At 39.5% G+C, this 21,097-nt stretch overlaps 1 protein-coding gene across 3 annotated transcripts in view; it reads right to left on the bottom strand.

Annotated features, from left to right (window-relative positions):
• The window catches only part of HECW2 (HECT, C2 and WW domain containing E3 ubiquitin protein ligase 2), a 150,583-nt gene that overhangs the window by 85,980 nt on the left and 43,506 nt on the right, over positions 1-21,097 (bottom strand). The window contains exon 1 of one of the 3 annotated variants that reach the window (XM_085299493.1): positions 10,714-10,837. The exons of 1 other annotated variant lie outside the window; for it this stretch is intronic. In XM_085299493.1, coding sequence (XP_085155619.1) covers positions 10,714-10,747 — 34 coding nt within the window. In that variant the 5' untranslated portion in view covers positions 10,748-10,837. Of the gene's footprint in view, positions 1-5,462; positions 5,808-10,713; positions 10,838-21,097 lie in introns of those variants that run through there. One more of the 3 variants, XM_085299494.1, reaches the window with a different exon arrangement.

Genomic DNA, 21,097 nt, shown 5'->3' with positions numbered 1-21,097 from the left:
CATCCATATATTTCTTCTCTGCAAAATGGTATGAAGAGGACTTTTTAAACTACAGCCCCTAGAACATCCCAAAGGCCTCCAAAAATCTCTGTATGCAGCTTGCAATGAGACTCAAAGCAGAGCCACATAATACTGATGAACTTTCAAATATTCCTTCCCCACTCCTAATCAAAGTCCTCACTATTGGGTTGTTTTCCATGGATATAACCCTGGGAAATGGAAAGATATAGTTTAACATCCAACATACCTATGTTGGTGCATATTTTAATCCATAATACAAGCTTGGCTAGCCAAACCATAGCTGTCAAAAGAGAATAGACCTTTGAAAAATTCCAGTTATCTGAAACACTAATAGTTTTAAATTATTCAGTGTTCTCATTATGTCTAAGTAAGTAAGGAGGTAGTCTGCAACAAAGCTAGCTTCTCTAACTAGCTCTACCTTTTCTGAATTTCTGTATTTAATCAGCTAGAGTCTGTTCTTAATTCCAAACAGAAGGATAGATATCTGACATATCATAACCATAAACAAGAAAATTCTGAATATTATCTAATTCAAGAGATCAAAAAACTTTTAAACAATGAAATATGACTTTAATAGTGGTGTTTCCAACAAATAAAACACAAGCTGTTATTCTTTGTTTTTTAAATCAATGGCCAAGTAAAGTCAATAGGAACCTTTACAGAAACATCAGTGAGCTTCAGAAAGGTGTCCTACATGAACAAGATACAAGGTAAGTCTGAAATTCTGAGAGCTGGCAGTTACAAGAAAGAAGTGTATTTGCTTAGACCTTAATTAATAAAACTCAACATTTAACCAAGTGTCTAGATTTTCATCCTTTTCATCAAGGATGAGTCTCCTTTCCAGTGAAAAAGGTCAAATCATTGACACTCTGGTCACAGGCACATTACCATTGCAACAAAAGGTGGTGGAGGCAGAGGGATGAAGGATGCTGACAGACTACTGCCTGGCAACCATCTAATCAAATTACAGAAGTTTTTTTGGACAGCTTTCATTTTCTTCTGAAAGAATTGAATTTTTCAACTTTTATGTAGTTATCCACATAGGTAAAAATTATCAACGTATATAGAAAAATTACATGAAAGAGTTTGTGGTTTTAAAAAAGAAATCAAACAATGCAAGAACATTACGCTACACAGTATTACAGAAATTCACCTATCAACAGTGTAATAAAAGTTGTGGTAAATTTAGCTGTGATAGTCTCAGTATTAATAATCTATGTAAAAAGTGAGAGAGAGCACAAAAAGCAGTGCATCAGGATTACCACTGCCTCCTCACCAAAAACATATATATTCCCTAGGGAACTTAAGTTCTAAGAAGTTCTAGCGCCTTTTTTGTCAATAACTGTTGCTGTTTGTGAAACTGGTTGCTGTTCCAGAATCTAGGCCAAAGAGTATATATAAATATCAGCTCCCAGAACATAAAATATGCAACAAGATACTGTCTTAAATCATTAGTATCTTGTCATCTCAATTTATGCTTCTGAAAGAAATAGCACAATGCAAGATCCATGGAGTCAGATTTCTATCTTCAATAATTCCATTAGACACAAAATGTTACAGAAAATAACTTCCATCTTACAGTGCTGCAACTCCTGCACAAATCAATGAATGCAGAAATTTATGCTCTCCAGCATTTAAGAATGGGTAATAATAAATATTACTGTATGGAGCTTCACACTGATTAGTGCTCCTTGAAACCACTGTAAAGCAAACATGTTCTGAGTAATACTGGTTTTGACATTTAACTGCTAAATAATCTCTGAACCTGGTACTAAGAGTTGAACTCAGTTGTTCTGTTCCTTCAGGCTTCACCATCATTACCAATTCCTTTAAAGATAAATTAGATACCAAAGAAATCTGTGTACTCTTACTACCCGCAACTCACCCTCCATGTCAGTTCTTCCAATGCAGTTCTCCACCAGYGTCCCCAGTTTCGCCCAATGCAGCTATGAACACAACGCAGCTCTCACTTACATATGTCAAAACTATAAGGCTTTCTTAAGTGAAATGCAATACACAAGTACTGGATATGTGTATAAACAGTTCAATGAAAGAAGAAGGCATCATTTTTACAAAATTACAAGCTTAAGAGTCCTAAGAAGCTTGTTTGGATAACTTCAGTAGGTTATTTCAAATGCTTAATAACCTCACTTGAAACTGATCCCACAAGCAGCAGTCACTTTTTTCTTTTTTTTTTTTTTTTTTTTTTTTTGTTAGTCAAAATGTCTCTTTTTAATGCTAGAAAAAGGCTCAGATGTTACCTGAGTAAATTCCAAGAACTAACTGTAATCTGTTGTGCACAGTCCTGCTAAATGGATTACTAGAAGCAAGACTAATGCTCTGTTGTGGTCTCTCTGGCTAATTAAGCAGCATCACAGACCTACACTGAAGGGCTCCGAAACAAGGAAAACGGTCCTATCAAAAAGGTTTGGAGAAAACATGTAAAGCATTCTTAACCCAAATAAAGTAACAACTTAAGTAAGTTGAAAGCATGACGGCAGAGACTTTCTGATTCTGCCCATTGCTGTGAATCAGCTGTCAGAGCCCATGCAGAATGTCCACCTGCCTCACGTGAGGAGGTGCAGGGTGCTCCTGCCTGTCGGGTCTGCAGCAGCACAGCCCTCTCCAAGGTTGCACCAACTCTTTGTGTTTGCAAGAACACAGTGACTCTAATTCACTTTGTGTAGAAACGAGTGGCTGAGGCTAGCTTTATAGGGAACTTCAAACCAGATGGTTCTTGTGTAGCAGATCCAATCTCTTAACCATCTTCATGGCCCTTCACCAGACTTGCTCCAGTATGTGCATGTCTTGCCTGTGCTGAGTGTTCCTGTCCCTGTCGGTCTGTGTATGTGTACACACGTTGGTCAGCCATGTGTAACCATRTAATACACACTTGTGAGTGCCCACTGGGAATACTGCTCAGCCTCACCATCGGCAGGATATGGGAACAGAGAGTTGCAGCAGCCTTGCCTCTGATTCAGCAGCCCCTAAAATAGAGGCTCTAGACTACCTAAAATTTGAATGGAGAAAGGATATGCAYTGTTCAAGTAAAAGTCAGTCTGAAGTCAGTTAGCAAGAGGACACACTGATATGCTTGGATGGGAATCCCATATAATCCTTATTGGTTAAAAAGAAAAAAAAAAGAAAGAAAAAGAAGAAAAAAAATGTTTCTGAACACACTGTAGAGTCTCTGAGAGATCAACTGGTCATACAGCAAAATTACTTGATCCAGGCAGATGCAGCCTTCTCGCTACTGTTTCACAGAAGATGCAGTGGAAGCGTCTTCATTCCATGCAGAGCCTTAACTGGCCTAGCGCGAGGACACCCCAGCTCATCACACGATAATCGACGAAGTCTCCTCAAGATGAGTCTCCTCATCTTGATCCAGTGTGCACTCCATGTTGGAGATTTGTTTGGTCTTACACTTAGTCCAAGAACTGAATACMCAGCAAATCCCTTAACTGTTTCCAGGCAGCCATTTTTCAACAGAAAAGTATTTTTCTTAAAAAACCTACTACCCAGCTCACTTTTTATGCATAAAGCAAGGTGTTGGTTTTTAAGCAACAAGGTTTCTTTACCTCAGTTTGAATCATTAAGGGCACGTGATATCCTGGTATCTGAATCAGTATAAGGGACATATTATCTGCATTGTTTCTTGGATGTAATTTATAAAGACAGCATTCTTCCCAGATCCTAGTTCCTAATTTTACAGAYAATGAAATACAGAGAAAAGCACTACAGACCTAACATACTACAACTCATAGGACTGATCACTTTTGCCCAACAAGAAAAATGCCTTCTTCAAACAAAAAGAATGATAAAATCCATGGATTCTTAGTGTGGAAACTTTAGGGTTCATTTATTGCATAGGAAAGAGATTTAAAAGTTCATTACAGCAATCTAATAGCTTCAAACTTTTCTATGATGATCTCTTCTCTGTAATGCATTTATAAARAAGCTTGTATGCAGATCTCAGAAAGAAGGTGATGCTAAGCAGATTCAGTCACTGTATGGTTTTAATTGTATAAAAAGTTATCTTCATCTTTCACTACCATAAATGGATTTTCTAATTTACAGCTCTTCAAAAATCCATGTAGAAAARATCAACAGTATTGCTAGCAACACTGTATCCCTGCATAATTCCATTACCCTCATTTGGTATTTACCTCCTAATCTGTTTTTTCTTTCCTTTCTAGAGGTGCTTTATGCAAAATCTTTTCAAGTGTTTGTATTCTTTATTCTTAATTTAAAAAAAAATCAAATTAAGTTCAGTTTGTCAAAATATTGACCCCTTTAAAATTTTAGGTTAATTTTAATGAATTCTTGGGTGCTGAAGGTGATGTGTGACACATTTAATTACCAARAGGGGTGTTTATGCTCTGCCTGGGGAAGCTTACAAAGCATCCTTCTAAACATGTTATTTCTCTTGTCAGGTGTTCTCYTAGAGTATGCGTCAGAAGAGCTGGAAGGCTGGTAGGCAGCAAGATTATTTTTGTTTATTAAAGTACAGTTTTGTCTCATGTGAGGTTCATAGAACTGACATGAGTTTCTCTCATAGGCATACTACTGACAGCAATCATCCTTTATTTTACTCTATGTTAAMTATTTTTACTCAATCTTCAAAAGTATCACAATTGTAGTTAATATGCACTGGAAGACATGTCTGAATAACCATAAGCGGATCTCCAGGATGGCATTTTCAATRTAACACAGATATCTAGTTTACATAAATTTTACTGCTTCACTTCCAAAACCTCAGTCCTGCTGCCATTGAGTGCACTCCACTTTTTATTGTAAGCAAAGGATTCCAAGAAGTAAAACAGACTGCCACCAAAATGTAAAATCAATAAGAACATGACAAAGAGTACTATGCTGGATTTTGACTGCGTGTAAGTCTATAACACTAAACTTTCGCGAATGTTTTCACTTTGGTAACCTGTAATCACTTTAATTCTACAAATACTACAAAAAAATCTGTGAGTAATCACTAAGGAAGCAGCAGAATGTTTACTGAACAAACAAACTAATTCAATTTCTGCCTTACATCCAAACTACGCTTAAAAGCAATTAAAGAACTATACCAAGACACATTTAAAGGAGACATCAAATYTTACCACCTGAGCCCCACTTCTTTGCTAGAAAGCTAGTAAAGAAATTAACATCTCCAAGGCAGAACGTCCATTACAMGTAATTATTACATTAAATCACTTTAAAGCAGTCCTTTTAAAATACACTACTTATCAGGTAGCCTCTTCTTCTAACTTTATCCTAGCACCAAGTAGTAACTATGSGTTTTACTCCGTGATACTGCATACCAGTAATCCACGACAGTTCACAGGCCCTTCAGTGGAACCAAAACATTTTTCACAGAACATAGCACTAGTAATAAGTAACACAATGCTGAAATTAAAGATCAACACTCTTGCGCATTCTAGCCTTACCTGGCTATTCCAAAGGTTATCTGTGGATCCTAAACTGCATTGCTCCATTTCAGCCCAATTAACCAACTGGAGAATAAGAAAAATTAGTTGTTTTACAGGAGAAATCCTGAAAATAACACCCCTGTTCCCAGTCACAGAGAGTACTTTCTACAGGAGTTGCCTTCTGGAACCCAGCCATGCAGCTCAGGTTTTCAGGCTCTAGCTCTGTATTAACACTGATGCAAAATCACCGCTTCAAGAGGAGCTTCTGTGCTGTCTCTTCCTCTTGTCATTTTAAGGGAAGGATTTTAGAAGGATGTTCTCAAACTCTTAGGCAGTTTCTATCAGCTATACACATTTGCCTCCCTCTGCTGCTTTAATCAAGCGTTTGTCTAGGTTCAAACACCGTACGTTAAAACATATGTAAGTATTATGTCCGTCGAACTAAGCTATTGCGGCCACTCCCCTTCCAAGGGTACAGGATGCAATAGCCCCATCCTCCCTCCACTTCCTTCCTTGACTTTTCCATGGGAGAACTGCACAGAACAAGCGCCAGCCCCTGTAACGTGAAGCAGGCTGCTGTAAACAGGAGGATTTTTAAATCCTAGAAATGACACCAAGGCAGCCTCAGCAAGGAACACAGCAGCAGCCCCCTGCAAGTGCTGCCTTAGTCTACTCATCATTTCATTCTCCTGCACACCTTCCCTACACATCCATTTAGTTGGGAGAAGAACAGACTGCTTTGTGTTGTTTAGCTGGGACAAAGTTGCCCTTACGCTGGGATAATTATCTGCTGGGCTCTTCTGAACAGGAGGATAAGCAGGTGGCAGAGAGCTGCTGTCACTACTTCTCCTCTTTGGGGGTGGCATGCCATCTCCACTYTGAGCCTAAGTCACCTTTTTGCCACACGTTCTGACTGCTCAAATGCTTCCCGGCRGCTGCTGCCAGTTGAGTTGAGATTCCCTCAATTTATGGCAGGGATCTAAATCATACCCAAGTGGCCTGAGTATCAGAAGAACAAAAAGGGTACTTACAGGCAGTTTTGCCATCTGCCCCTCTTCTTCTATTGCACCTAGGGTGGTTCAAGCATTGTCCCMAAGCCTCAAATTTGGTCCACAGTCTGCAGATCAAGTCTTCCATGGCACATGACCTTTCCTCAGGTTGTATATTTGTGGAGCAGCATGTTAGTGCCATCAAGGTAAATTTGTTTTCCCAGTAAAACTTAGACAACAACAACAAAAAGTAGTAAGAAAAATAACTCTTGGGGGAATATTTATTTATATTCACCTTGACGACTTTCCCAAAACGCTTCCAATCAAAGAAATTAACATGGATTTTATGCTAACAAAGAACTGGAAGTTACTGCACTATTTTAGGTTGCCATAAGCACCTGTAGGAACTGTAYGTTCAAAGGACAAAAGGGGAAAGAACATCAGAAGGCAGCTACCGCAGAAGAGATTTAAAACATCACTGCATACTGTGTGGCTGGAAACTGCCCTCCTTGGAGGGCCAATAGACCAATGCCCTCAAAAGTTTGAAGAGCAAAATTCTTGGACGGTCTTAAAAGGCTGCCTACACAGCCACTAGATCTTACTACAAGCCAGTACAGGTGTCTTTACTACCTGTAAAGGTTTTGCAAATTTGGATAGTAATGAAAATATAGGACATAAATCTTCACTTAAGAAAAGTGAGAGGCAGTGAAAGATAAAACAGATTCTCCTRAATCTTACAGCCTAGCATAAAAGAAAAGCAGCTGTTTGGGCTCTTGTTTCCAAAAGAAAGTATTTCCACAGGAACAGACTGGAGCATGCTGCTAGATCTGGCCTCAGCCCGTAAGAAGAAAGATGTTTAGAAGAAAGTATTGCCAGAAACTTGTAGGGTCACATTCTGACCTCCAGCATATATGCAAACATTGACATTCTGGTAGTGCAGCCCTTCTGTATGAGCAGTGAAAGATATGTTGCCTATATCTATATTCAGATAACTAATATTATTACCCAGCTAAGTATTTTCCTCACTGTATGGTAGCAATTTGTTCTTCTGTACAACCAAAAGGCAGAACCACACACAATCACTTAGTGTCTTTTCTGAATGGTCAAAAAGAAGCAAGACTCCACTCGTATTTTCTTGAATCTCCTATACACTAAATATACCATGTTGCTGACATTTATTGCACTGTATTAATTTACACAGCAAGAACAATTATTTGCTTTTCTACCTATGACTGATTAGGATGTTCAGGAATTAGCTGTATTTCTCTAACACTTCATTCCTGCTTTAGCTGCAGAAGTTGAGCAAAAGCATAAGCCTCACTATAAATTCCCTCAAAATGTTAAACTTAAAAGATTTTTTTATTAAGGTTTAAATTAATAGAGCAGTAAGCAAGGAACTTAGCTCTCATTTTCATACACAGTCTTTATTTTATCTAATGGACTGTCTCAGAATATCTCCCTTCCCTCCCTCCCCCCAGTGTTGCACTGTGTTTTGCTCTCTTCTGTGTGTAAACTAACACTTCGACTCAGGGATCAGAGTGCCTCCACGCACTCCCATTCAATGGGGTATTTGGAGGCATAGCAGCAGCTCAGAGAATTAATCAACTGGAATGCAGGACATAAAGACATTGCAAAAATACAAGCAGTTTTTCCAGACCTGTCACAGAATAACAATGGCAGGAATAAAGTGGAATTCTACTTCTCAGCATTCAAAGTAGTTAAAGACATCGTTTAAATTCAAAGCATTCAAAGACAAAAATAAATCCTTTCACCCATCTCTTTGGCAAAAATTCAAGAGTGTAATAATAGGAAGGAAATGACCTCAAGATTAACCTTTTTCCTGACGATCTTATTAATCCCTCTCCACAGAGTGATGTGCATTTCATACTCATCTACACCTCATGACCCATTTTTATACATGCACAAGTACCACRGCACAAGTACTCTGCCCAGTGCAGGTTAACAACTAGCTGATCGCACTCACCTGGAAGCCAGAGCCTCCACAGCACACTTGCACAGTGTTTTGGATGTTTCTGGAATTCAACAAAACCACAAAAGACCAGATTCTAAAAGGCAGGCRTAATGTTAGATAAAAAAATAAAAGGGTTTTCATTTTAAAAAATTAAGCTAGAGAACAACATGGAATAAATTTTGACCTATGGTGCAGCACATCCTCAGCTATAAACAGCATTAGCTATTTGATCTTACTCAGGAAAAATCCCTACAAATTTGCAAAAATTCTAATATATCAACTAGCATTTAGCTCACTATGGTCCAGCTGGCTGTATGTGGCTGTAAGCATAGCTTGGAGAACGCTTCCATCCTCTCCTGAAGGAAACATCTCACAGCTGAAGGAAGAGCTGCACCACCTTTCACAGCTACTCTCCGTTGTCTCTGCTGCTGCTGGTTTGATGGCAGTGTCATGTCCCCCAGAGATGGGGACAGCCTGCTCCTCTCAGAAGTAAAGCCAAAAGGAAGGGCCACCAGGCAGGGAAGAGTTCAGAAATTCAGATTTAGGCCACCAATAGCTTCTAAAGTTGGACTGCTCTGATAGTCTAATACATCAGACTAATTCAGCAGACTATCATATTATTACATTGTTAATAGGAAATATGAGAGGAAAAAACAGAAATACACTGAAGAAAGGATAGTCTGCAGGACCATCCTTGTCCACTTTCAGAAATCTATTTCTTATTATTATTTTAAAAATTTATTTACTGTGTTTCACACCCTGTTACAACTCCTATACACTCCCTGTAAAGTGCAATGCTAATTTTCTCCTTGCGAAATGGCAAAGGTGTGCTCACACAGCTGGAACYGAACAACCGAAGAGAACTCTAGCCCTTCCCTCCCCGTCCCTGGGGCAACGGTCAGCAGAGGAAGAAGGAACAGGCAGCACCACTGATTACAGAGATCTAAATTTCCAGCATGCAGTATCAAAGTAAATGCCGCTTAAAAGAAGCTGCCTGCTATCTGCTGCTTTGTTTGTTTCTTTGTTTTTAACTTTGCCAGCTAGAAAGTGAAATGGGATAAATCCAGTGGCCCTAACCAAATTTTCATTTCTATTATCTGATTGGCCAGGTCTGCTAGGACTATTTTCCAGAAAGTGAGCAAAGAAAGAAAGAAAGAAAGAAGAAAAAAAGCAGAAACCCCACATACATACGTACATGTGTGTGTGTATATATGTGTGTATATATATATATAAAAGAAAGCTATGTGTGTGTGTACATATATATATATATATATATATATGTACACACACACACACACACATAGCTTTCTTATTTTCTCTACAGCATTATGCTCTTAGTTAGCTAAGCTTTCTTTCTGGGTTTCCTGGCCCTCTTCCCTCCTCCTTGTCCTCGCTTTCCCCCCACTGGTAGGGCAGTGGCTTCTCCACCCTCCGCTCGGCTTCCGGCACTCCATTACCACCTCCCGCCTCAGGCGCAACTTCTCTGTTCCCCAATATCTGCTTACAGCTCCCTCCTCCTCTTCCCCGCAGATGAAGGAAACTCTCTGTTCCTCTCTCAACCTCCTCACTCCGGTGTTCAGAGCTATTAATGTATGTCAACTTGCTTGACAAGAGGTCGTTCTGTGCAAGTATTAAAACGACAGAGCTGTACCTAGAGAAGAGGAAATGCAAGAAAGAAGGCCAAGCAGGACAGCCGAAGCAAGAATGAATGTAAGTGTAAAAAAATTTGTTTTTCAAGAAAGAAACCAGAAATATAAACTAGCTAAAGCCTGAAGGAACATGCACTAGTGAGAAAACAGAAATTAAATATTAGCATTTGAAGAGAGGGGATGAATTTTCAGGAAAGAATGTGTTGTCAGTATAGTGAGGATCAGCTACAAAACTGTATTATTCTATGAGCAACAGAAGTAATGAATCCTGGCCTCTGGCAGATTTGAGTCTTACATCCTCAGCAAATCCATCTTCACAATAACCATAACTCCTTCCCAATATTTCCTCTGTGCAATACCCACGTTTCTCACCATATCCCCAAATACATCCCAACATTCCCATGACCCTGTAGTCTGACAGGAAGTAACACAGATGATTGTTTATTATGTATAAAAATATATACATTAAGCACACATTAATTGCTTGAAGTATCTTTTATAGGCAAGCTTTTTTTTCTAATCCTAAATATAAAAGCTCAAGTCTTTCATAAAAATTGTTTTTTCCCGTTTTATTACTCAAATTGTCTCATGCTAAGCCAAATGAATTTGGATAGAACATGCAAACTAAAGGTTAAGGAAAAAAAAAACAAAAACCTTACCTACTGTGGGTACCAGTCTCCTAAAAACGTGCATCCTGCAATACGTGTATCTAGAAACAGAAGCCTTTTTCCCTAATTAACTGCTAGAGGTCTGTGTCTAAGATCCTGCTGTATCTGCATCTAAACTGCATCTAAGCTTTTTTGTGCCATATTTAATCTGCCAATCTAAGTTTATTGTRGAATGTTTTTCATCATTTTCCCTCTTGACTGCAACCTTATATGGTGCTAGATAAGCACTTGTTTGCTGGCAGCACAGGAGCTGCTGAGCTTGCTTGAGCCACACGCAGAAGAGGATTTGCGGCTTCCCAAGGATAAAGGGCAGGCACGCTTATCCGGGAGCGCACCCTCATCACGAGCCTTTGCCAGAAACACGGCAAAATGTACAGCAAAGCATTCCTAGTCTGGAAGACGTTACACCAGCAAAGCTGTGCTTTTGTCAACATAGCCTATCCTGCCCCCGGATAAAYTCTGTTGGGAAATAAACATTACCAACAAAAGCACAATTTCCCAGTACAGCTGCGCTTACGGAGAGGGCTGTCTGCGGCACGGCTCTCGTGGGCCAGCTTGCAGGTTCCCTCACCCCAGGGAAACAGCCAGAGCCCCTTTACTGATACACGAAACCTATGACATTTCTCTACGGTGGTCTTGCTCTTAGGCCTGGAATCAAGCCGGCCACCAGACCTGGCGCGCGAAAGGATTTCTTCATGGATCAGACTAGGAGCAGCCTTGGAAGTCTACCTTCACAAAATGGAGCAAGCATCTTTGGGTGTAACGCAGGCCGTCTAAGCAAACCCCAACCATCAGCGTAGTCTCCTCATCCAGCTTGTTGTTCCTCTCTGACAATGGTTCCTATTTTTTAATTCTCTGAGGACTGGGATATTCAAGTTGGTTCAAATCTGAACAGCACTGAATGGCCTGCAACATATAYGAAATCATACTGGTGATGTAATTATCCGAGGGTTTAATTTCAGTAAAATCGATACTTGTTTAATTTTCAGTAAAATCAATGGAAAATATTTGAGAGCCACTATTATTAGCTCATAAATTAACCTCAAGTATACTCTACACACAGCTCTCCTGTAACAAAYTTTCCCTTCAGATGGGTTTTTCTTGTGGAATAGTCAGCGAAGACAAATGCCACGACTGAGAGACTTTAAAATAAAGTCAAGATGACTGCGTGCTATTTTTATATATTTTTTGTTTGCAAATCTCTAAAAATAAAACACCATTTGGAATCACTGCAAAATTTGCATCTGCCCTTTAAAAATGAAAGGCACATGTAAAAAGCACAACAGACTGGAAGAGATCTTTAATTAAAGCCTGTTCTTTTGAATCTATATTTTGATACTGTTGGAAATTCTTTTATTGTTATACTTACAACATTTTAAAATCAGATACCAGCAAACAGAATTATCTGGCAATTCTCCACCAAAACTTACTAACATAAGTGCTTAGTTTGAGCACTAAGCTTTCTTCCAGCTTAYGTTTTGCAGCATGCCTCCTGTTGCCTACCCACAAGGTGGGATAAAGTACTACCAGTATATTTGCTATATTGATAGCAATAATATTGTTATTATTGTGTAGGTTCGCACAGAACATTTTCTAGTCTCCTTTCTTTTTGATCCATCCTTTTACTTCCATGACTTTTCTTTTCTAGCTGCTCATACCATAAAAACAACTACCCCACTTTACATGGGGTTTACAACAGTGCTGGCATATTATTACCAGAAACCCTTTCAGTAATAAGGTGCCACAGGAAAGGCAAGTATGAAGTCAGTTACTCTCTGTATAACAAGCTAATAAACTACAAAACTTTCTGCCCTAATTAACAGGAGTGATCCCAGTTCCCATGCCCTACAAYTTAATGACATGAGAACACTTCCAAAAACATCTGCAAAATTTAGGTGAATTTCTAAACAAGTATAGTGCTTATTCTCTTTTTTCAACCTCTGCTCCTAAAACTGAGATTATGATTTCAAGCAAGAAACTACTTTATTAATAAAGGTTTCAGGTTAATAAATTTATCAAGTGAAAAATCACATTTGCCTGAAGACCCTCAAGCTGCAAGAAAGCAAGTAGCAATCAACAGCAGTAGTTAACAATAATTTGAAAAGTCCCATTCTAAGTGTTACAAATTCCTCAATAACTTCTGCAATTATCTTCTACAAAACCTGACCAGAATTTGCTGCTGCATTAACTACTGATGTGCTCATTTTCCACAAATATTTTAACAGACATATTACTGGCAGAAATATTTACATTTTCTGTTTTTTCCAAGCAAGTGTTAGGGAATATTCATATAGCAGGAGATGAACTCAAACATCTCAGGTTAGAAACTGTCACATACTGTGTGTGCAATGTCTCGAGCAATACGGCCTTCCAGGCACTCCTGAGATGCACACGAACACCCATCAACCGTAAGCTTCAAGATGTAGCTTTGCCTCACTCACCAAAATGAAGGAACCCAGTAGCACAAGGCCATGTCCAAGTCAAGCCATTCAGCAAGAGTTTGCACTTCTAATTCACAATTCATGTCACAACTTTCAATGAAAGAGCTGCAGGCCCAAATATATTCTTTAAATTTATATAATAAATAATAATGAATAAATCCTGGAAAAAAATTTAACTGTATAAATACAAACTGCAAACAAACAAAAAGGCTGTGTTCAATAGAYATATTTCCGTGCTAGAACTGAGCAAATAACACCTAAAAAGGAAGTACAAGAGATGAAAGGTATGTGTTTCTTTTTACATGCCCATAAGGGCGCAAAGTATCCTAATGAGGTGAAATCTGRCTTGTGGGGAGCTCTCAGGTGTGTAATGGGAAGGAAGCTGCTCCCTTGCCAGATGGTGTATTCTGCTGACAGCCAAAGAGGAGAATGAGTGTAACCACATGGAAGACTCAGCTGCTTTCCACTGCCTATATGTGCATACCCTCCCCCAATTATGCACAAGTTGCTTTTTGTGCAAGAGAAAGTCTCAGCCAGAATCACTAAAATTCTCCAGTGACACCCCCCCCCCCCAGATGAGTTCTTCATTAGCAAGGGCATGAAAATGAGAGCACAAAACACTGAGCTACACAACCAGCATCACCCAAGGAGCTGACCAGGCTTTRCACTTGAGATCCACCAGCAGCTTTTATGGAGCAAGCTGGACTGGGAGGTTTTTATTTTGTTTTTGAAGATCATCTCCTGCTTCCACAGTTTTGYTTTTGATTGCACTTGATCATTGTCTGCTGTTTCCTGTGTTGTCCTATCAATCCTGTTATTGATCTGCTCCTGCTTCTGACAGTCACAGTATCAGCTGGCACTTCATTCTTGGTGTTCAAGGTCATTCCCATGTCTAATAACCATTTCTTAAACTTTTTTTTCCCTGCTAGGTCTCAGTAATTTGTCACTGCCTTCTACAAATCCTCCTACTTTCTAGAAGCTGTCAAGAAAATAGGTCTCTGCAGCACACATCTCTCAAGGATTTTGTGGAATTTAATATTCTCTTAAAGGCTGTTATTCTTTAAACTTATCTTCAATATTATTATCTGTTTAAGCAAGAATGAAAAGTATTSTATTGTAGTCTTCCAAAAGTAGTAAGCTTCTTAGGGAACTTACTAGAAAGCCACAGCAGCTTTTTGTTTGGAATATAGAAAAATACACTTACATAATATGCTTTTGTCATATTTCAACTTTTCAGTAGTTTAAGACAAAGTAAATGTAAAACCYACTAACAAAAAGGGGAAACAACCCMAGAGCAMACAGGTTAGAAACAGGCACCACATGCTTCCCTCCATTGCCATTATTAAAGAATGAACCCATTAAATATGCTATCATGGACATCTCAGCATAAGTAATTTCTCCTCACCTTTTCACAAAGCTAATAACCTCTACCTTAAGTAAATAGTAACATCCTGCTATTTTTTAAAATATATATATAGTTGCTATTTAAATAAATATATACACCTACACATACCATTGATAAGTAAAGATGTGGAAAATCTAGAGGTACATAACAGCAATAGGCAGCATTAACTCAGACTAGCCCATTTGATTAGCCCCATTTTCAGTACTGGTGTCAGCAYGCTGACATAGTAAAACTTACTGGCACAGTTGAGGAAACTGCAAAGTTAACTACAAAATAAAGTAGATCTGTCCTACACCACAAAAGGAGAGAGGGTTCCAAATCTTTAAAAGGACTTAGGGATAAACTCCATACATATACCACATGATGCATTCTTCAAATCATCCAAAAATGGAAGGTAAAAAGCTATCACTATCCTAATCCCTAATATTGAGACCTGCAATGGCTTTACAGTAGTATGTGACCTTTTTTTTTCCTTCACTTCACTTTCCTCAAAATAATTAATAAATACCTGGGCACCTTTGTCAGAAATGCCTTAAACACCAGGATAAAACTGCTACGGAATTTGCAGCTGCAATTCCTAATACATACTGCTATTTYACTCCTAAAGGTCATATTTAAAAGTTTATAGATCAAATTTTCAAACAACACTGGCTGACATGTACAACAGGACTGCAGTGAATCTGTTGTTCACAACTACAAGTCACAGACAAACACTGACTGACAACCAGGAAACCAGGGGCAGCAGTGTGCGTTATCTGCCAACTAATTCCCATTCAAGGAAAATTCCCTTTGACTCTCCCACTGTACAGCTCCTGAAACATGCAAAACATGCCTATCCTCACTGAAACTGACACATAAAAACACTGTTTGATCTACTTCGTATRGTTAAGCAACGCATAAAAGCCCTTTTCTCTTCTCCTGTATGACAAGSAATAAAAATCTAAACACGAACATACGATCATTAACTTACTATGTCCTCCTTTTTGGTCTGCTTGTAAAGAAATAAATTACATACTGCTGGGCATATGTGACTTACTGCTCATTTGTAACACTGTCAGCCACCATATTATGCAAACACATAGCTGTAGCAAAGGTTACGTGAATAACCTTTTCTCCTCCCCTTGTTCCAAATCCCCTGTAAAGAAAAACAGTGGCTGCTTGGCAATCCTCTCCTACTGTCACATCGCTCTACAATATAAAGAGATAAAGCTTTCACTGCACTGAAAACAACATTTCAAAACAAGTATCACCTCTGGGGAGAATCAACTCCCACGCAACTATTCTGCACCTTCTTCTCTTTATTGTGGTCTGGATTCAGATTTTTCCAGAGTGCCTAAAAGCTGACAGCGTTCCGTCTGTTTGGAGATGTGCTATTTATTGCCTGCATCAGAGGCCGTGTAATACACTAAAGCAGAGCGAGCTGGTTAATTAGTAGTGGATTCAAGTTCAAAATTCAGATTTAGATCCAGACGTCAAACGTCTTAAAAGTTCAGATTTATTTGCATTTAACTTCACAGTTTGGTCATTAGAGAGAGAATCCCAAATAAGACACTAGCTTCGTCATTTCTGTTGCTAAATTGCTCACCAAATCTTGGGAAGCAAAGAAAAACCCCAAAGCTTTGTCTACCTGCTCTGTAAGATATGCACGTTACTATAAGGGTGTCCTCTTATTTATTTTTAAACTAACTATTTAGGATTGCAGTGAGTTGCCAGCACGGTGACTCAGCAGAGCAACACGCAGCGAAATTCCCTGCCGGGACGGCGGCGCCACGGCCCGGCGGCCAGGCCAGCGGGGGCTGCCTCCCTCGCAGCACGCTCGGCGGCCTCCCGCCGCTGCGGGCGCCAAGCGCGTCGTCAGCAAGGGCTCCCCCGAGCCGCAACACAAGCTTGTAACGAGCGCTGAGATGGCTGCAGACGTGCAGCGCTTGTGCAGCGTTCAGAATGCAGGGTGCGACTTCAGGAAAGGCTGGYGTTACTCAGCTCAGCATCTTTACATCACACCTCTTAAATTATACGGAAGTTCAGTCGTGTCCTKAAGTTTGCATTAGAGACTGTGCTTGTCACTTCCCAAGCTGCATCTTTCATGCACCGTCGTCTGACGGTCTGAAAACAGGAAAGCTCAGATGCTCTTTTAGGATATTTTTTTCCCTCAAATCCTTTTGGACCATGGAAYATATAGAATGTATTTTCACAGAATATCTAAAAATTCATATCCACAGAGCTTTTAAGGGTATATATGCTTTTGAACACAGTATCCTCTACTGAGCAAGCAATTTATTTCAGGAGGTTGACTCATTTCCTTAAAGCTTTTTCAGCTATCTGTTATGACTGAAAAAATTCAGAAAATTTAGAAGTACTCAAGGAAATGAGCCAACACATCCTGGAAGAAATTCATCCAATATACAATAAGATAAGTCAGTCTTAAACTTCTGGAGAAGTGAGCAGGAGGAAACTCAAAAAGGAACTGTAAATAATTTGTGCAAAACAGCCCTGTTTACCTTCCTGATTAGCCATAGCGCCTGGCTTTTAAAGTGAACATAAAGGGAGTTACTATGATGGCAGATAAAGTGTTTTGGGGGAGAAAAATGTGAGATGAAAAAAGCTGAAATAGTTTAGTCAGTCTCCCTCAACATTTMAATTAAAACACACTGCTATCATGTCTCATGAGAACTTTTACATCCTTGATGTTTACCCTCTGTGCTGTAGGGTCCAAACTACGTTTCCCAAGACAAAACCTTTGCAGCRAGATGCGTAACGCACCACAGAGCTGCCTCATCACCCGGGGGGCTGGGGTCACCAGCTACCTGGCAGCTGATGCCCAGAGGTGCAAGGAAATCAAATGTCCCTACCTCGAAGGCTTTCCAGCAATGTAGCTAAACACATCATCTTGAAAATGCTCACCTCTTTGAAAACAAAATCAAGGAACCAGAAGCTTTTTTTTTTTTCTCCAGCCTTTCCAAAAGCCAAAACTATCCCCAGAGTTTCATGTCTTTGAATATCTGATATCTTAACAGGAACAAATTTAAAATCTATTTCCCAAACAACAAACATTTCATGAAATAGTAGTTATTACAAATTGACTTCGCCCTTCTCTGGATTCTCATACGCTTATGAAGCATGAAGAGTGTGACAAGTGTCACATCAAGGTAGAGTTCAGTCCCCCTGTACGTTATTAATAGTGTATGCAAATGAGGAATATTAGCTAAGGGTTCTGAGTATTCTCACCACTTGAAAAAAGCAATCTTAAATTAAAATKTTTTGGTGCCATTGTTTGCTAGACATGAATTTAGCAGCATGACAACCCTGAACAAATACTTTTGGCTAGACATTTATCAGATGACAAAGTGCTTGACCAGGAAGGGTGTGAAGTACTCTCTTCACTAAGCTCACTGTATGTACATACAGCCCTTGGAAATGCAGTGGGGTGCAGGATGATACTGGATCTCCCACAGCGCAATAGCCACAAAGCCATAAGACGGCAGCCAAGTCCAAGAGGCAATCTCAGTGCCACAGCCCCACTACAGGGGAAATGATTAATTGTGGCTGTCATTACGGAGGCAAACTGCACTTTGGAAAACAAAAAAGTTGCTCTTTAGAAAGATTCAAGACAATAAAATATCTGCCTCCCTGTCTCACTTTTGCCATTACTTTTGACTTTCTTTACATGTTGGATCAGTATTTGTTCAGTCCTTCCAACTGACTCTCTTGAACTTCACTTTTCTGTCTAACGACTTCTCTGTACCTGAATCTCCCTTGATGCCTCCAAGTAGTTTTCCTCTGTTTTGTCTGGTCTGGCAAACAAAAAGCTTTACAAACCTTAGCATGCCCCTTTGTAATCCACCAGCACCATCACCATTTAAGTTCTTAAAACACCAGTCCCAACATCTGAAAATCCTCCACCGCTTCAAACTTTTTATCTCATACTAGCAAACCAAGCTAAACCTGCTTGCCTAATGACAGTTCACATTACAGATAATAATTACAGCTCGTGTATCTGCAGATTGCCTCTATATGAATAGTCTTACTATGCCTCCTGCCATTCTCTATTAGACAAAGCACCGTAAGTCGTAAGTCAGATCAGCAAGTTTCCAAAGGAAAACTATAAATTAGATGCAAGCTAAAACTACACTATGAAACAATGTTTTTTTTTGAAGGGAGAATATGGTAGCTTTCRCTACAGCAAGACTAATTCAAGTTAYTGATAGCCCTCACGATTTTYTTCTTCACTCACCTCYCCCAAAAGCTCTGTTTGGACAAGGCAGATTTCAGACTCCTTTCAAACACCAGCAACACTCAAAAATCCCTCCTCCCCTCCACCCTGGCCATGGTATTTAACTTATTACCAGGAAGTTCATTTTTAGAACAATATTTCTCAATCTTTGCCTGAGCAAAAAGTGAATTGGAGTAATTCTAAGTGGTAACTCAGATCTTTAAATAATGAGGAAGTACAATCTCCRTGCAGTGAATTTGTCCTGCTTTGCACTCTACTATTTTGGAAACAAAGATGATCTTCCACTTTACCAGCTCTCTGCATTTTTGAAGAATCACACCACACACTATTTTTTAGCTAAGTATACCWTTTAGATTCATACATTTCATATTGACTTATCTAAACATATCTTTAACTTATTTGCAGTATCTGGAGTTTTCTCCCATGACATTAGTAACTAGCTTTCTGCAACAAAAAACCTACATCAGTGTAATTGTTAGTTAATTCCCTGGCTAAATAGCAAATTGTTTTCTATTGGAAATTAAAATGGTGTTTTATGAGGAGGCTGGATTACCTATGTCTAACTGAACAGCAATCCTAAGTAAAAAGACATTACGAAAGCAACAGCATTTTAGTAATCTATCCTTCGTTGCCTCTTGTGCAGCAGCTGCAGAAGATTGAAAAGATCCTGGGCAAGCTTCCAAGCTGCTTTTTCAATCTGCTTTAGCTCAAGAGAATTTAGAATTTCCAGGGTAAATTATGTCTACAATAACATACTGACAATACGCTGTGTACAGCATTTTCCGATAATAACAATCAGAATTCCTACCCTGTCTTCAGCACCATCACTGCACTTTCAGAGTAACAGGAATGACAGATGGTTTCTTATATGCCTAAGATCATCTTCTTCACATGTATCATGTTTAGTAGATTTCTAACAGGACAAACTAAATCTCTAGGGTTAAGATTTCTCTCTTGAGCAAAAAGGAGGCCAATATACTTCTTACTAGTCTCAAATCTGTAAGCTCGCATCATGAAAACGAGAGCAGCTGGAGCCAAACTCTACTTATGATGAGCACTAAATGGATGTACACATTAATCTAGATGAGATCAAAGCTATAAAAGAGCAAGGTCATGTTGTAATTCTTTAGAAGCTGCAGTATTGCATGCCAAAAATCAAAGCCAATTATATTAATTTCATCACTAGCAGAAAAAAAAAAAGATATCTTTCTTATTTAACTTGCTAGTTTGAAATCACAGAAGTAAAAATCCTCCCTCACAATGTTAACATGCAACAGCAAAAAATGACTACAGAACTGCATGGGCTAATGATAGCAAAGAAGCTTTATTGGTGTGTATGTAATTACCTTGAAAGCACCTAGAGATAACAACATTTCCATGATTCCTTTTAAATTCCTTAAAAAAAAAAAAAAAAAAAAAACAGTAATTCCCCATGGACTCTGCAAGCAAACAACAGAACCTAGAATAAAACACACAGTTAGAAACAAAGGCCCGCTAACTCAGCTACTCCCACAAGTACAAGTTAACCAAGGGCATAAATAAGTAACTACAAAAAGCACAATCAGATTTGCATTCCTATTTTAACAGTCTCCAAAGCACAGCCCATCACACACTCTGCCGGAGTCACTTTTACATCGCAGCCAAGCAGGCCTAATGGCAAAGCACTGTCTAAAGAGCCAGCCCTACTGCCCCAGCGGCACAGYGCCGCCGGTTCCCGCGGGCCGCCGGTGCTCTGCCTGCCCTCCCGCACCGCCCCGGGCGGCTGCCTCGGCACCGAGCCGCTGGCCCTCTCTGGAGGGTGAAGTCGCTCCCAGCACAGCTTGCAGCACTGCGGAGGGTTAGGCCAGCACCTGCCCAAGGAAGGGGGCAGAAGCAGGAGGCTGCAAGAGAAGGGAAAAGTGGAGCACAAGATCACCACGAGGTGAAACCACATTCCCAGGCATCTTTGCTGATGAGGCGTATACTCCCCAATTATTTCATGAACAGAAAAATGGGTTCCTGTAAGTCATTTTTGTTACTTTTATTAAGTCTATGTTTTTCTTTCTTCCCCTCATAGTCTCTACTTGGTGTTGCAGTGCACACCCTTACCTCCCCTCAGGCGATGGGCAGTAAATAGCACAGAAGGCAATAATTTACACTAATCTGAAAGGTTGTAATTTTATTTAACTACTTGAGCAGGAATGCACTCAATTAAGTGTGCTGTAAGTGTACTCAACTGAATGCACTCAATTAAGTGTGCTGACTATTTTTTAGAATTGTGAAATCTTACGTGCTAAGGATTCAGAACATCTAGGAAAA

Source organism: Rhea americana, unplaced genomic scaffold, assembly GCF_003343005.1.
Source record: "Rhea americana isolate MKP2758 unplaced genomic scaffold, rheAme1 scaffold_15, whole genome shotgun sequence".
NCBI classification, from domain to species: domain Eukaryota; kingdom Metazoa; phylum Chordata; class Aves; order Rheiformes; family Rheidae; genus Rhea; species Rhea americana.
This window is presented reverse-complemented; position numbering and strand designations above follow the sequence as displayed.